The 17,882-nt window shown below is 44.3% G+C and overlaps 1 protein-coding gene across 1 annotated transcript in view; it reads right to left on the bottom strand.

Moving 5' to 3' along the window:
* Nucleotides 1–207: 207 nt before the first annotated feature.
* Nucleotides 208–17,882, bottom strand: part of C8H10orf90 (chromosome 8 C10orf90 homolog) — a 30,645-nt gene continuing 12,970 nt past the window's right edge. The window contains exons 3-8 of the mRNA XM_053984419.1: nt 15,430–15,702; nt 13,311–13,540; nt 12,101–12,296; nt 2,092–2,155; nt 491–590; nt 208–334 (exon numbers count right to left, since the gene is read on the bottom strand). Coding sequence (XP_053840394.1) covers nt 296–334; nt 491–590; nt 2,092–2,155; nt 12,101–12,296; nt 13,311–13,540; nt 15,430–15,702 — 902 coding nt within the window. The 3' untranslated portion in view covers nt 208–295. The remainder of the gene's footprint in view (nt 335–490; nt 591–2,091; nt 2,156–12,100; nt 12,297–13,310; nt 13,541–15,429; nt 15,703–17,882) is intronic.

Genomic DNA, 17,882 nt, shown 5'->3' with positions numbered 1-17,882 from the left:
AAATAATGCCCCTGTAATTCAGTATTTGCATTAAAAATTCTTAAAATTATTTCCTCTGGGTAAATTGACCAAAAGGTGATGCTCTGGAACAGCTGTGCTCCCTTTTGGGCTGTTTTTGATTACTTGAAAGTTGCCTTAAAATTTCAATTGAAACATAAATGATCTTTCTTTATACAAAGAACCAAAGATAAGAAAAATACCTCCAGGTAATTGAGATAACAGTTAATTTTATGGCTTATCTAGAAGTCAAAGGCATTCAAGATGCAATTAGGATGATGAGCAAGAGACTCCTTTCTCACTCCGTGTTCCTGTGAAGGAGCTGGTCCAGTAATTGCTAGGAAAAAAAAAATGCAAAAATGCTTTAAAATACTTTTAAAATCCATGAGGTGATAGAAATGTTTAGTGATACAGGAGGTGAGGTGGAGTTGGCATCCCAGACTTCAGATTTACTGACTCCATTTGCTCCAGAAATAACAGGAAAAATCCTCACCTTTTTAAACATCTCCACACGCAGCCTGTTACTCTGGATGATGATCCGCTTCTGTTTCTCTTCTTGTTTCTTCTTAACCTCAGGTAAATTGTCATAAATCCTGTCAGGAATTCAGAAAGCAGAGTTCATGTCATCCCTGGGGCTCACAATAATTAAGTTTTCCTGTAGGGAATGTTTGCCTTCCACGCAGTACTTGTAATGGGCATCCCTAAGTATTTAAATTTGATTTATGGCACGGGAATGATAAATTATTAACAGCCATGGTTTGATAAGAAATTTGGCTGGTTTCAAATCTTGCTGAAAATTCTGATTTTGGAATAAAACAAAGTAAAGAAAGAGATGGGATCAGGTGATTTCAATGCAGTAGCTTCTAACGAGCTCAGTGAAGTTGGTTTCAATTTCCAGCAACAAAATTCCAACCAGAATCTGGGCTGTACGCTTTTTTTTTTTTTTTTGTATTTATGTCACACAATTAGTGTCAAGCAATCACTTTCAAGTAATTTTCTAAAAGACAAGAAAAACATCATTATAAGTCTGCAAACTGTTTGCATTTATTCACTGTCATTAGGAACACTTTTTACCAACACAATCTTTCCATTCTAAAAATAACAGTAGTCTCCATTAAAAAGGTGACTTCTGATCTTTTCCCATTAAAATCAGTGATAAAATTCCCAGGATTTGGAAGAGAAAGCAGGACAGTCCTGGTTTTGCATGGATGCCTTGTGCAGGCTGCCCTAGAGCAGAGACTGGACAGAGCTAAAGAATAAAGCAGGGATTTATTCAAAGGATCTCCTCGTGGATCCACCTTGGGCAGCCCCAGAGCCCAGCCAGGGCTGCAGCCAAGAGGAACCAAAATGGTCCCAAAATGCACGAGCGCTCCCGGGGGCTCTCACTGGGATCAGCTCTGCTCCATTTGCACCTTGCAGTTCATTGTCCCATTCCAGCTTTAGCCCAGGCACTCCCATCCTGCTTGTTTTTCTCTCTCCAGCCCACGCTGTTTGTGCTCCTGGGCTGAGATTTGGATCATTTGTCCTTGGTGCCCAGCTGGAGCAGGAATTGTTTTGTCTCCCTGCTCTGTGCACAGAGCTCACCATCCCCTGAGATGAAGCCCAGACCCTCACACTAGAGCAGCACAGAATGTGAAAAATAGAAAAGCCAAAACCTGAGGCATCAGCATGAGCACAAAGCCTGCTTAGTTCTTGGTTCTCTTCATAATATTTTGCAATTTCAAGTTCTTGAAGCAGTCTGTTTTGGCTGGGGATTGTATTTTGGAGAGGAGGAATGGGACACATCTGAAAACAGAGATTAATTCCTCACGGTGCCTTCTGCAGCTTCCCTTGCATGAAGTGCAATGCAGATCAGATACCACATCCCTCACAATTTGCTGTCATTCCCATCCTCTGTGCCATAATCAGGGGGGAAAAACATCCAAAGTGACCTCACTGCTTCCGTTTTTGGGTGTTCAACATGAGGGACCTGCCCAGGGTTTGGTTTTTATGCCATGGGTGCCCCATGGTGTTGAAAGGGCAGGGCTGCCCAAATCCAAGGTGATACAGCAGACAAAAATTCATGGGCAAACTCCAAAGCAGAGGGATTTGTACCTTTTAGATCTCATGTGCATCTCCTTCTCGGGAATGACTCTCTCCTTTGGTTTGAAGAGGTTATCTGGCAGAGAGAAAATAAAATTACTACTGGAGGGATGTGCTTTTACTGAAATCTCAAATGTCATATTCCATGGAGCCACAATTTGCCATTTCTGGCTGAAGCTTTGAAGGCTTAAGGCCACATCCAAATCTCCAAATCTCTCCAAATATTCCTCACAGGTTCCTGCAGGCAGTTGCACCCTGGCTGCTCCTCAGTGTGTCAGGAACCTGCCCTGGCACAGCCATTTCTGATTCAATTTACACCTGTTTTGCAGGGCTGTGGATAATTATCTGAGCTTTAGAAGGAGGAAAATCACATTACTCCTTTGTGATCAAGTATGAAGAGATCTGTGATAATTCCAATCAGCATTTCCCTGGATGCAGGAAAATAATTTCTTATCTGAGCAGTTAGTGGTTCTCAGGAAAAGGAGATTTTAACATCTTCCTTGCAAAAACGAGTCCTGAATGGGAAGGGAGGATCTTTGTACAAGGTGGGAGGCCAAAAAAGAAATGAGATTACTGTTGTATCTCTGTGTAAAATTCATGGAATCAGAAAATGGTTTGGGTTGAGAGAGACCATGAAGCTCATCCCATTCCCACCCCTGCCATGGCAGGGACACCTCCCACTGTCCCAGGTGCTCCCAGCCCCAGTGTCCAACCTGGCCTTGGGCACTGCCAGGGATCCAGGGGCAGCCACAGCTGCTCTGGGAATTCCATCCCAGCCCCTCCCCACCCTGCCAGGGAACAATTCTTAATTCCCAAAATCCCATCCATCCCTGCCCTCTGGCAGTGGGAGCCATTCCCTGTGTCCTGTCCCTCCAGGCCTTGTCCCCAGTCCCTCTCCAGCTCTCCTGGAGCCCCTTCAGGCCCTGCAAGGGGCTCTGAGCTCTCCCTGGACCCTTTTCCAGGCTGGACAATCCCAAATTTCTCAGCCATTCCTCATAGCAGAGATGTTCCATCCCTCCAATCAAAATCAAAGGGAGTGAGGCTCTGAAGCCTCCTCTGCCTCAGGAGTGACTTTCCCCCCTCAGCACTTGTCTACACTTAATCATCCTTGTTAAATCTTCAGCACACACGAGCCACATGCTCGATTTGCTAGGAAAACATAATTTGTCTTTTATTTATTAGTGTTCTAACTCTCATTTGCATGTTGATTCACTTAAAAGGAATAAACACTTGGATGCTACTGCTGTCCAAATAACTCTGAAAGTGCAGGGAGCAGATTGTCTGTGACGCAGGGACACCTTCCACTAGCCCAGGTTGCTCCAAGCCCTTTCAGCCTGGCTTTGAACTCCTCCAGGGATGGGGCGTGATGACACATGAACATTCCAGACCTTTGTGTGTAGCCACCAGAACAGGAAAAACCCATCCAGGGATTTGCAGACCCACTTCCTATTCCATATACAGCATGATAAACTGATAAAATGTATTTTTCCTGCAAGTCCCTAAGTCAGGGTGGTCTCTATTTTCAATTTCTGGGAAGCACCACAGAGGCTGGGAGCTGTGCAGGTGCTGTTGCTCCAGAATAATCCTCTCCTGCTGCCACACAAGGGCATCAGACCCATCCCTGCTCTGGAACAAGATCTGTGGCTGTGCAGGGCTTTAAAGGGATGGACTCAAAAGAGACTCTGGGGAAAATCCTCCAAGAAAATAATAAATCCACCTCGGATACAGAAATGCCCTTTGTGAAGCAGCGTGGAGCCACGAGGTTAATTCTCATGGCCAAACATTCCAGCAGCACTTCCCAGCTTGCTGTTTACCAGAAGAATAATCACATGCAAACATTGAGGCTAATCCTTGACGGATTGAAGGATTAGGATTCAAAAGTTAAATGAGAAATAAATTTTGAAAAATTGGTAGAAATGAGAAAATAAAAGTCAAGTGTTCATTTAAATAGTTGTTAATCCTCTACACTGAGAAGAAAGCTCATTTCAAAGGGGAAGAGCAGCAAACACTCAGAGCTGAAATAACCTCGAGCTCATCCTGGAGACCTGACTTAAAGCTCTTTCCTGCCAAGCAAAGATCAAATGGGCCACGAGGCAGACAGTTCCCCTCTAAATTGTGTTTCAGCTGTCCCTTATCAAAGCTCCTTATCAGATTTCATAGCCTTGGATGACTTTTGGAGAAGGGATTTCAGAGCAGACCTTCAGCATTGCCAGGGATGCACCACAGTTAAAGCAAGCTTTGACAGAGAGGACTGAGTCACCTCGTTGGTGTATTGTAAAATGCAGGTGAACCCAGTGGGAAGAAATGCTGATGTCCAACTCCAGTTCAGAAGGCTGAATGCTTTCTTTATTATAACTATGCTATAATATAATAATATACATATAGAGGAGATACTAAAACTACAAACCTACTTTTGTAACTACTGTATCTAACTCACAACTTGTCACCCTGTTTACCAAAGTCCAGCCACAGTGGATTGGATTGGCCACCAGGCTCAAACAATCCTCACCAGAACCCAACCAAGCAATCACCCCAGGTAAACAATTCTCCAAACACATTCCACATGGGAACAACAAGGAGCAGAATTAGAAATTGTTTTCTCTTTCTTTCTCTCTGTGCTCCTCTATGAAAAAATCCTGAGAGAGAGAGAGAAATGTGCCTGCCACAGTGGTGTTTTATTCACACCTTGTGAAACTCCTGACTTTCTGGCACTTACAAGTGGTCTCACATCTCCACTAAAGCAAGCTGTAAATGAATGTAAATGGGCTGTCCCTGTAATATATTTTAATTAATGCTAAACTGCACCTCCAAGAGGATGAGTTACTCTCCTGCTTGGGAAGTCAGTAAATATTTAGACAGAGAACAGATAAAATGGTTGTGTTGGAATCAGCCCCTGACTTCCAATTTACCACTAAATCACTGGAGCACTTAAAAGAGAAAAACAGTGGCAAAATTTATCAAAGTATACACAATATAGATACATTTTCTTCTAACATGAATGTGAATTCTCAAAGTTTGGTAGGAGCTAAAATGTGTCTTTGAGGATGTGTGAAAAGCAAAGCACTGCTGGTAGTGGATCTCTAATTTAACTGCTCTTTTACTGAACTGAAAAAATAATTCACCAAAAACCCATTTGCCCAGAGAAATCCTAGGATACAGAACACTTTTTTAAACACCGGGGTTTTTTAAAATCAGCAGTCCCCTATAAAATAAATTAGCCTTGAATCTCAGATAGATGTGGATGTGATGCTGAGCTCCTCGTGCCTGTGGGATTTTCCTGGGAATTCATCCAGGGGCTGTAAAGCAGTGGGTACACCCAGGGGTGCTGCCCAAACTTTGAACATCCCCTGTCAGTGACTTCATGCACTGAATTGCTCCAGCTGCAGCCAGCACATGAGGCTTTGGTGTTATTCACACAAAATGCAATAACCCCTGAGTCTAAGGGTTCAGGGTAAGGCTGCCTGGCTCCTACTCACCCCACAGAAATCCTAAAGCTCACAAGTGCTCCTTGCCCCAACAGCACCCATAGGAAGGTGGTTCCCAGGTTTTCCAGCTGTTCAGGTCTCTCCTGCTACTACTGAGACTTCTGACCCTCCTCAGTATTTCAGTTTTTCTCTGGAAAACATTACTAATACCTCTAAAAAAGCTGTAAAGTTGAGAGGTTTGTGGAAACATTTTCATATTAGAAGAATTTTGAGAATGTTGCTGGACATTTCAGTCCTCTCTGTCCAAATGATACTTAAACATTCATGGATTTTATCCAGAAAAACAAAAATATTAGCATCTCACCTGGCCTTCTTAAATCTTTCCAATATCATTAGAGCATATTATCCTGAAAAGCCTTTTTTCGTCCACAAAAAATGGCAGCTTTTGAAAAAGGTGTGGCAGAGTTGATATTAGTTTAATAATATCTTCAAAACAGATCATTCCTCTTCCTAATTCCATTACCTGACTGCAGCTTAGACTTTATTCGGAGCTGCCAGCCAAAAAAACCAAAAGAATGAGTGGCAGTATTAAAAGTTGAATGGGGGAAAGAGAACTGGGAAATGACCCAAATTAAATCACAGAATCACTGGGTTGGAAGAGACCTTCAAGATCATCGAGTCCAACCCAGCTCCAACAGCTCAACTCAACCCTGGCACCCAGTGCCACATCCAGGCTTTGTTAAACACACCCAGGGATGGTGACTGCACCACCTCCCTGGGCAGCCATTCCAGAACTTTATCACCTTTCTGTAAAAACTTTTTCCCAATATCCAACCTGTATTTCTCTTGGTGCAGCTTGAGGCTGTGTGCTCTGGTTCTGTCAGTTCCTGGAGAAAGAGCCCAAGCCCAGCTGAGCACAGCCACCTTTCAGGAGCTGTGGAGAGTGCTGAGGTCAGCCCTGAGTCTCCTTTTCTCCAGGCTGAGCACCCCCAGCTCCCTCAGTGGTTCCTCACAGGGTTTGTGTTCCCAGCCCCTCTCCAGCCTCGCTGCCTCCTCTGGACGCGCTCGAGCGTCCCAAAGTCCTTCCCAAACTGAGGGGCCAGAGCTGGGCACAGCCCTCGAGGTGTGCCCTCACCTGTGCCAGGTACAGGGGCAGAATGAGCTCCAAGTGAAGTCACAGCTGAGCACCAACGTGAAGGCCATGGGAATCCACCTGAGTGGCTGCAGGATTATTGCAAATTCTCTGATTGCCACCTTCTCCTTCCTCAGTCCAAATGAAAACCTCCCTGGCACAGGGCTGCTGGAGAAACCCACCCTTGGAAAACCCAAACAAAAAACAATCCCTATGGATGTGACAGCCTGGTCAGAGAGCGAGAAAACTTAATAAGTTTTCCCAGGATTGACCTGTGAGAATTTAGGGAGTTGAAGATAAACAATGATAGCTTGTTATTATAAACAACCTGCAGGTGTTGTTTTCCTACTCTCTGCTTTCCTGTTTTCCCCCAAAGATTGTTTATAAGAAAGGTGTTTTTGTTAATTAGCCAATCAGGTGAAATGTATTGCTTGATTGATTGACCAATCTGGTCTGTCTGTATCAGAACAGTGAAAGAGGGATTTTCAAAGTAAAGCAAGATGCTGTGCAGACCAGCCTTCTGGTGAGTCTGTGTTGTTTTCTCACTCAACAGCGACAAATCCTCGCTCTCCAGTTCCAAAAATACTTTTGGGGAAGGTTTAGAAGCACGACTGAGGGGATATAAATTGTTTCCAAGATATGACTCAAGATCGAGGGTTTGGATGCAAACGCAGAGGAGCTCAGCAGGCTCCACGATGGGGTTGAAGGGCAACCTTCAACTCCTATGGCCAATCCCAAAGAACAACCAACCCCTCAAAGGACGGGAAAAGGGAAGGTGGGGAAAAAACCCCAAACGTGCCTGAGAAATTGCGTTCAACCTCCCAAAGGGCCTGTGCACACCAAGATCACAGGGCTGTTCATTATGCAGATTTAAAGGCCCATAAACAGCTGGTAGTCCTGTCACTGCAGTAATTACATTACGGTTTTGGAGATTTAAATGCAGTTATTTGAACATTGTTTCTATTCAGCTCGTCACAGTGGGATCTCTAATTTGCTCGACACAGTCAACAGCAGAGTTGTCTATCTTGGACTAATTAGCACGCTCAAAATTTAGCAGTGCCCATTACCCAGCACAAAGGCTGCCTGAGATTTCTGTGCAGGTTCTGTGCCTTCAAAGAGCCCTCGTGACGATAAAACCTCGTGCAGGATAAACATTTTCATTTTCCTCAGATTACTTTCAGCGTTTTGTAAAACCCCGCTCGTGAAGGACAATTAAAAACTGGTAAACAACTCAGGGTTTTGAGGATGGGAAGGTAAATGGGAACTGCACAGATGTTGGCATTTATATGGAAATTATGCTGAATGCCAATTATTTCTTTCTCCTATGAGAAACTGAAGTTGTAACAACACTGTCAAAACACAGGGAAACCCTGCTAGTCAATAATTTCATGTTATCAATAAAGATGTTTTAGGCTGATGGAATAATCTCTCTGGGAGAGAGAAAAATCTCTGCAGGTCTTTCCTCTGGGTGTAAATTATTTTACTGGAATCAAAGTTGTAAGAGCAGAGAGAAGCACATGTACTAAACTTATTTCAGAGAGAGATAAGTGCAGCAAACTGCTCAAAACACCTCGGGCTGCAGTTTAGGCCCCATTTCCAGCTGAATTAAAAGCAGGCACCCACCTCTCTCCCCATCCTGGGCCACCCTCCTGGGTGGGTGTTGGAACCCTGGCTGCTGAGAATTTTAGACTTTCTGAACTAACCCCCAAGAGAACACTGCGTTTGACCTGAGGCCATGGAGAAGGCTTCCAAAATTGAATAATTGAACTGAGATTATGGGCGTGGCACTTGAATAGGAGTGTGTAGTATCACATAGGAGAAAACGTAGAGTTTAAATTTTTAGAATATAGTAATGTATATAAAACAAGTTTTAAGACAGAAACTAGTCCTTCTTCTTTACCTTCTTCTTCATAAGTTTAAGTAGTATTGTGTAATTAAATAAAAAGTCCACATTACCGAGCACAATTAGTTATGAAGTTAAAAATAAAAATAATTTAAGTGTAATTTCTTAATTAAATAGTTTATCCTTAAAAAGTGTTATAAAAAAAAAAGAGATATGTCTCCAATTTTACCTTGTTGGAGAGAACTGCTGTAAAACTCACACTTTGTGAAACTGGAATATAAATAAGAACTAATAAACATCTGAGTCCAAACAAAAAAATATCATCTCACAATTTAATCCCAACCTTAAAAAACAAACAAACAAACAAACAAAAAAAACCAAAAAAAAAACCAGGGGGAACTGGGCAGGGAATGTCCTCTGGAGGTGGGAAATTGGTTGGATAAGTGCTGTCACAGTCAGTGCTTGAGCTAAGTGTGCTGCATGACCAGCTCCTGGCCTCAGGTGGGCTCTGCTCCATCCTTGGGGTCACTCTGGCAGGGTCAATGGAAATGAAACCCATCAACCAACTTGCTCCTGGGAATAAGACCTCTGGAAAATGTGTGAGGGTGTGCTGGCAACAAGCCCTGGGAACCTCAGAGCCGTAAAGAGCTTCACCTCCACAAACTGTGAGACATCAGGAAAGAAAGGAAGGAAATGGCCAAGAAACAACCACAAGATCACAGCCTGGAGCCCAGAGGTGCCATCAACACAAGCCTGAGTGCTTAAGCACGTTTCCAGGTCATCCTTTTACCCTCCAATTCCCAGTGTTGCTCCAGGGCGTGTTGCTGTGAAGGAGCAGCCTGATTCCCCAGACCAGGAAAGCTGCGGGAGGGAATCTGCATTTGGCAGAGATTTCTTGAGAACAGAGCAGCTGTGGCTGCCCCTGGATCTCTGCAAGTGCCCAGGGCCAGGCTGGACAGGGCTTGGAGCACCCTGGGATAATGGAAAGTGTCCCTGCCCATGGCAGGGGGTGGAATTAAATTATTTTTAAGGTATTTTCCCACCCAAGCCATTCCATGAAGACTTTGCCTGGGCCAAAGCTTTCTGGGGATGCAGGACTCTTTCTCCACTAAGAGATTTGCTGGGAGATTCCCTAGAAATGGATCCATCAGCAATGGATCTGTCATCAGAAGCACAGAGACATCCAGTGCCCCGGGTGAGCCCTTCCAGGAAAAAAAAAAATTCTCCACTCTGGGTCTCACGGGTGACACCAATCCTGCTGCACAACTGCATCCACCAGGACAAATCCTGAAGTACCAATTGCCAGGACTCAGAGCAAGTTAAAGACGCTCAGCAATGGAACAGAGCCTGTGGAGTCTTTGCTTCTTTATTTCCCCCAAGGTCAGGATTAAATGTGTGAGAGGGTATTTCTTGTTGGGACTCAGATGTTTATTAGTTCTTGTCCATGTCACAGTCTCACAAACCCTGAGTTCTGCAGCACTTCACTCCAACAAACTAAAAATGGACCCCCATCTCTCTTTCTACAAGGCCTTTTGAGGATAAATTGTCCAATTAAGAAATGGCACTTAAATTATTTTTACTTTTAACCCAATACCCAACCACCTGTGGCTGTAATGTGGACTTTTTATCCAAGTACACAAAACCACCCAAACCCACCCAAAAGAAGGCAAAGAAGAAGGCAAAGAAGAAGGCAAAGAAGAAGGCAAAGAAGAAGGCAAAGAAGAAGGCAAAGAAGAAGGCAAAGAAGAAGGCAAAGAAGAAGGCAAAGAAGAAGGACCAGCCTCTGCCCTAAAACCTCCATCTTGCTGTATATATATGACTATATCCTAAACCCTTAAATTCTGAGTTTCCCACCCTGTGACATCACACACTTCTACCCAAACTCCACCCCCACAATCCCAGCTCTACCATTCCATTTTGGAAGCTTCTCCATGGCCCCAGGTCAATGCAGAGCTCTCCTGGGGGTCAGTGCCTGGCAGCACAGAAAGTCTGAAATTCTCAGCAGCCAGGGCTCCAACAAGAGCCCTTTGTAGTGCAGCCCTGTGCTGCACCCAGGGATTTGGATTTCCAGTACTAACTCCAGTTCTGCTTCAACAACAGACACGTGACACTTCTGTCATTATAAAAATATTAAGGTCTCACAAACAGAAAACCACACGTGGCTACACGGAGGCAGATGAGTTACAGAAACCAAAGATTCTGTCCAGGCAAATTTACCTTTCATGACCAACCACTAAAAGATGGAAATAGTCGTTAACTTCAATAATTAATGAATATATTTCAATATTATGATTTTGTTACTCATTAAACAAGCATAAAGATTAAAATTTCATTATAATTTGAGGAGAAATAGGTTTAGCCTTTCTTATTTTGTTTCATAAATTATTTGCAGAGTGGTTTGGGGGATTTTCAAAGATGTTCAGACAGAAGTGGGGGATTTTTGCCACTTCCTCTAAGACAGATGATAAACTCCTGCTGCTGGCAGAGCTCACAGAGTCCTCACACTGCACAGCCCTGAGAGATCTGATTCCAGGTAAATTAACTTGGATCATGGAAATGGTCAATGAATTCTATTGAGCCTTTAAGATAGAATTCATGCTTTGTGCCGTGTTTCCTTATGTTTATTTAGCTCTCACTATGAAGACCCAGTAAGTCTCTGATGTAGGACAGACCACTGGAAGTTGGAATTCTCCAGAAAACTCCAAAAGCCCTGAAATGGGGCTGCACCCACCTCTCCTGCTCCCACCTTCATTCCCCAGGAAGCCAAAAACCCTGTTTGTGTTTCCCTGGGTTGAGGACATAAAATATTCCCTTTCCTGCATCCTCCAGGTGTCTTTGTTAGTTTGTTTAATCTTTTCAATTAATTTACTTTTCAGTAGTATAATGTATCTTCAAGCAGCCACAGATTTAAAACCAAGATGCAAAGAGGAATGCCAATCAATCAAATAAATCTTTGTTCTTTAGTCAACTGAGTTAATGAACATCCAGATGGCAATTTAAAAAAAAAAAAAAAAAAGAAAAAAGAAAAGCAATTTGTTTAACATCTTGAGCTTAGATAACATTTACAGAGGTGTTGTGTGGGCTGTGAGGGAGAGAAGGGTTTCCCTCATGGGGGGTTGAGGCTGTTTGCCACAACCTAATCAGCTTTAATTAGGAAATCACAGAGTTTGCATGCCTTGACTTAGCAGGGCTGGGCAGACCAGAGCTCTTGCCCAGCTCTGGGATTTCTGACAGAAGTGGCAAATCCACACCTGCAGCTGGGGCTCCTATCCCAAATCCCACCTGCCTCCCTGCTGTCACCTCTGTCCCCAGACTGGCCATTCTGTGAGCTGGGAGAGGATGAAATGTCCTTTATTGCCACCTCCCCACAACCAGCAGCAGCTGCACCATGCTGAAGAACACAACTGCATGCGACAGGGACCAAAAGTCCCCAAGGAGCTGCCACAGAGCACAGGAAACTCCTCATGCCCACTAACTGGGAATTCCTGCCAGGAGCATCTGCACAGATGCTGGAGAGTGAACCAGGAGCAGCACCTCTCCCGTTTCCTCCCAGATTTAGTTTGGAAATTCCACCCATGACTTCCAAAGGCAGCCACGGACCTGCTGCTGCTCACAACTCACCACTGAGAGGGTCAGGGATGGTGAACTGCTTCTTCTTGCTGGAAGTGGAGGTGGAGAGCTTGCGAGCCAGAGCTCGGGGGGTGCCTGGGGGAGCCTCCCTGTGCTGGGCCCTCCTCAGCTGCACCATCAGCTCCAGCCTCTTCAGCCTCTTCTGGGAGCGGGAGATGAACTGAGGGTTGTGGATCTCCAGGGCTTCCTGCAGGAAACAGAGAAGCTGCTTTATGCTCTCGTGAGTCAAAGGGAGGAAAAGGTGTGATGGGCACAGGGCTGAGTTTGGTTAGAGATTGTTAAAGTGATGGAAATGAGTCTGGGTTTGGGTTGGAAAGGACTTTAAAGCTCATTCCAGCCCCCGCCATGGGCAGGGACACCTTCCCCTATCCCAGGGTGCTCCAAACCCTGTCCAGCCTGGCCTTGGGCACTGCCAGGGATCCAGGGGCAGCCACAGCTGCTCTGGGCACCCTGTGCCAGGGCCTGCCCACCCTCCCAGCCAGGAATTCCTGCCCAATATCCCACATCTCCCTGCCCTCTGGCAATGGGAAGCCATTCCCCCTTGTCCTGTCAAGTTTATACATTTCTGTGTTTCAAATTACATATTTTTACATCCAAATTCAAGTTCTTGATGTTTTGCCTGTTTCTTTTTCTCACCCCATCACCGAAGCAACTCGTCACTGACAGTTCACAAACTTTCCTGTTTATTTAGATTGTCAGATCTCTCCATGGCTGATCCAGAAAGAAAACACTTCCCAGTCAAAGGCTGCTTCAACATTTAGGAATGTCTTAGGACAGAGGAAAGGAGCAGAGATGGGTCTGCAACATGTGCAGGAGGAAAAGGCAGGGAAGTCCATCAGCTGCTGGAGCCTGGTACCAGCCTGGGCCACATCCACACCTACAGCTGGTGATGGAAGTGCCAGGCACTTGGGAAACTGGGAATTTGTAAATTCCCAAACTCTTAACAAGCTCCCCCACAGGAACAGCAGCAGCAGCTCAAAACAGAGAGCCTGGACAGCCAGACAACCAAGCAAGTTCTGGCAGTGGATACAAACTGCCAAAACTTCACTGGAAAGGGAAAAATCAAGGAATGTGAACCTTAACAAGTTCCCAGGAAGAAATCACCATCCGTGGGGGAAAAGGGGAGAAAAGGGGAAAAGGGAGAGAAAAAAAGAAAATAAGCAGGAAAAGAAAAAAAGGGAGAAACAAAATGATGATTTACCCGCAGTGTCCATGGGGCTGCTGGAGTTTGCTCCAGCTGGGAGCTGGGTTCTGGCCAGGTGAGCAGGTTTTTCTCCCAGGTCACACCTGGAGAGTGGGCCCTGGGCAGTGTCACCCTGGACAGTGGCACCCTGGACAGTGGCACCCTGGACAGTGTCACCCTCCTGCCTCGCTCGTCCTGTGCCTCGAGCTCCTTTGCTCTGTCCCTCGGAGCAGGGAATTCATAATTGCCTTGGAGAGATTTAAAAGTTCGTTAGGAGTGCATGGCTAATTTTTTATTGGATTCTCCACCTCATTAGACAGAGAGGGCAATTCCTGAAATAAGAAAGCCAGGCTGTTATTAATAAGCCTCATTAGGCAGAAGAGATCAGATCTAATGGTGGCTGCCCTGTGACACCCAGAGTGTCTCTCACATTATCCAGACCTCACATGGAAGGAAATCACAATTAAAACTCTGGGACACTCAGCTCTCTTTGCTGGTGCTTCCCAAAATTTGTGCCATGGAAAGCCAGGGATATCTTGCTGTGACCTGCAGTTGGAATTCATTCCAATTTATTGCAGAAAATACCAGATTGTTATGGGCTTTAACTACAAATCATTTCCCTTTCACCACACTGAGTCTTTCATCAGCACCACTGTTTTTTTTTTTCCTTTGTTTTTAATCCAGTTTGCTTTCTGTTGCTCCTACAGATTCATTAGCCAGTGGAAAAGCTCCGTTAAAAAAAAAAAAATCAACAAAAGGTTATTGTGCATTATAGGGCATTATTATGAAAGCTATCAATTGACATTAAGAAAAAGAGATTATTTTGTACGTTTATAATTAAGTTTTAATGCTCACTGACTGATACTCCCTGCACAAATTAGGACCAAAAGAGGCTGTGTGCTCAAAAATCAGATTCTCATTCAGAGGACAGAACGAATCCAAAATAACAAAGGAACTTCGGAAGGGCTCCATATGAACTGTTTGAAAAGTCACACTGGAGTGCTCCTTCCTTGCCAAATAATTTGATTTCTAGAACTAAATATCTGGGAATAAAGCCCGTTACTGTTTTATTTCAATTTTTGGTTACAATAAACTTAAAATATTTTCCTCTTTATGACATATTGTACGTATTATATTGTACTTAAAAAACATATTAAAAAGATCTGTGTTGGGTACATTTGCCTTATAAAAGTCTGAACTGTATTTCCTCCCTAACACTGTTCTCACCAACATTTTGGAATAAACCTTGAAACCTGTGAACATGAAATTAAATTCCTCCCTAAGCCAGGTTTACAGAGGTGTGGATTAAGTTGGGCTTTGCCAGATCTCAGTGGATGCTTCACTTTTGTAAAACAAAGTTGCTTTCAGTTAGGGGAACACCATGACTTAACCTCAGGCACTGAAAACAGCATTTAGGCTTCCAAACGTGTGACATTCAGTAGCTTTATGCTCAGTGATGACAAATTTTGCCTACCTGCCTGCAAAAAAATTCTCTTCAGAAAGAAACAGCTGTAAGAAAATAAGGTTCCATGACCATTACAACATTTTTAAGGAATAAGTTTCTCACAAACATATTGATGCTAAACCCAAATTAATCTCAGTTGCTTTCTGCAAAAATACCTGGTGCATGAATACAGCTGCTGGTGTCATCTGCATTTTAGCTGTGAGAATTAATGTTGGAAGTAAGACATCCCAGACACAGCCGAACCCAAAGAAATTATGTTTTACACACTGAAATCTTGTTAATAATCATAGTTCGGGTTGTGGTGTCAAAAAAAAAAAAAAGGTTGAAGGAGTGAAAGAAAGGTATCAGAACAAGATTGTAAAAGTAACCTCACTAATGATATCACTTGGTTAGGCTGGGGCTGCTTGACTTTGCAATTTTAATGCTTTTTCAAGATTTTCTTGGGAATCTAAGCCTATCTTGGTCATTTTAATCTTGTTTTCTATTAACCATAGCAATGTATACAGTCAGATCAGCTGATTGATCTCTCACCAGATGACTCATGCTCAGCACTTAAAGCTGGACAAAAATGGCCTGACTTTCCATTATTTCACTTTTTTTTTTCTTTGAGACTGATCTCATCTTATTATTGAAACCATATTCCTGACAACCACAGTAGGATTTGTACCTTACTTTTTAGGAGCTGCTTTTGCCCATGAACATTTTCTTCCCAGAGGATCCTTGATGACGCCTTTATGTTGCACACGCTGTTGGAGACAGACATTTTTGGTTTCAGGACAGCCTGTGCTTGGATCTCTTTGGATTTGGAGGTGTCTTTGGAGGGATCTGCCCAGTTGGATGGGCCATCAGGAGCAGCAGCAATGGTTTCTCTGGGGGCTGCATCTGGAAGGGAGCCAGGGGCTGTTGTGCTGCTCCTCTTCCTGCTTCCCAACAGCATTGGTGTTCCTGGGAAAAACAGAAAAACAATCCTATAACACGGGAATTTTTTTTTTCTCAGCCCTCTAATCCATGTAATTTTTATTGGCGTGGCAGGATCCTGGAGTTGTAGGGCTGAGCAATGCCCTTCCCATCAAAAACTGGCATGGCAAAGCTTTGTACAAGTTGGACCTTCTGGGTGCTGCCTCCTGCTGTGGCTGTGCACAGAGCCAGAATGGGGCACTGCAAATGTTGGGGGTGGGAGATGCTTGTGAGGCAACCACGCCACTGGAGAGGGGTCAAAACCCCGATCCCAAAACTTGTCAGGCCTTGGTTTTCATCACAGCCACCACTGAATCCATAACAATGACTCTGATGAGGTTTAAACAATTTCAAATCCTAGAATCCTGGAACACTTCCAATTGAAATGTATCTTAAAGAACATCCTGTTCCACCCCCTGCCATGGTCAGGGACACCTCCCACTGTCCCAGGCTGCTCCAAGCCCTGTCCAGCCTGGCCTTGGACACTTCCAGGGATTCAGGGGCAGCCACAGCTGCTCTGGGCACCCTCCCCACCCTCCCAATGAACAATTCTTTCCCAAAATCCCATCTATCCCTGCCCTCTGGCAGTGGGAAGCTATTCCTCTTGTCCTGTCACTCCAGGCCCGTGTAAAGATTCCTTCACCTTTCTTGTTGTCTTTTTTAAAAGCAGATTTAACACAATTTAACTCTGCTCACTCTTTGCCATGTCTTGGTTGAGGACAGAGTGAAGATCAGAAGTGTTTTTCTCCTTTGAGCCAATTCATGACAAAGGGTGAGATGGCACGGCAGGGATTGAAAGAATTTGTGGCACTTGGGGCATGGGTTAGTGATGGGCAGTGCTGGGCTGATGGTTGGACTCAATGATTGTGAAGGGTTTTTCCAACCTAAATGATTCTGTGTTTCTATGATTCTCTGTTTGACACTTCCTTATCTCCAAGTCACTCACTACAATCAGATCCTGCCTTGTGGGAAGTTTTCAGTGCACTTTCCCAATCCTTAATCCACTCACAATAGATAAGAAATACTCTTTTCCACAAAATGATGATCTCCTATGCATTTTAGTGACCTGACTGACTCATGTCTCTTTTTGACTCTCAAATATTTCTGAGAAAATCAGAGGCAGTAAGATACAGCGTTTACTGTTTTCCCCTTTCCCTGTAGATCAGAGCTTGGAGCACAGAACCACAGAATTGTTTAGGTTGGCAAAGCCCTCTGAGACCACTGACTCCAACCACAACATCTTGAGCTCTTTTCTCTAACTGCCCCTACAGGGAGGAGGAGTCCGCTCCTCAGGGGATCCTCTAGTGAGGGACCCCTGAAGATCAGCCCAAACAGAAAAAACAAGCCTCATTTTTAATTAAATTCATTGAGATTAACGCCCTCCAAAGCAGTTTCACAGCCCTACAGAAAATCTGGTCAAAGCAAGAGAGCTCCCAGACTCTGGGGTAGCATCCAAGCTCTCCTGCTCCCTGACAGAACTCATTTTTCTCTGTGCTTTCCATACATTGCAAATATCTCCCTTATCTTTTGTCACAAGCAAGCTCTTTTCTCTGATGGAAATAGTTTTGATGCAAATACTCTCAAGAAACTGGACAGACTCAATTCTGTGCAGAGCTCTTCCCTGACCAATCCCCTTCCTGCAGTCACACAAAAATGTCCCATGGCACAGAGAGGGGGGAAAAACACCGGGACAGATTAGTGGGGTCATGGACTCAAAGGGTGGCTGTGGGAGGAGGTAGGAACAAGCAGTGGGGTGGGAGAAGATGAAGAAAGCAGCAGGTAGCACGGAGTAACTGCAGAGCAGCAGGGGAGGAAGTCCTTTCACTCAGGCAGCCAAGAAATCAGATGGATAGAGGGGAGAAAAAGGAGGGGAGCTAAGCCACAGGAAGAACCTGAATGGAAAACAGATTATCTCATTAAATCACCTTTTAAATTAAAATATTTTACTGGCCAGCAGTAAACAGAGAAGAGAAGAAAGAGGAGAGGAGGAAAGAGTTTCTGCTCATCCATGGCAGCATCACAGTGGGAGATAATTTGCCTCCATATCAAGAAATGGTCTGTGCAGCAAATGTGTGTTGTGAAGCCAAACAGCTTCACTGTCAAATTGCTCAAGGCAATGCTGTGTCCCCAGGAGGGTCTGTTTGCTGCTGCTGGGCTCCCCAAAATCA

The sequence above is a fragment of the Vidua macroura genome, chromosome 8 (assembly GCF_024509145.1).
Source record: "Vidua macroura isolate BioBank_ID:100142 chromosome 8, ASM2450914v1, whole genome shotgun sequence".
Taxonomy (NCBI): domain Eukaryota; kingdom Metazoa; phylum Chordata; class Aves; order Passeriformes; family Viduidae; genus Vidua; species Vidua macroura.
The sequence above is the reverse complement of the archived record's forward strand: the minus strand, read 5'-3'. Positions and strand labels throughout refer to the sequence as shown.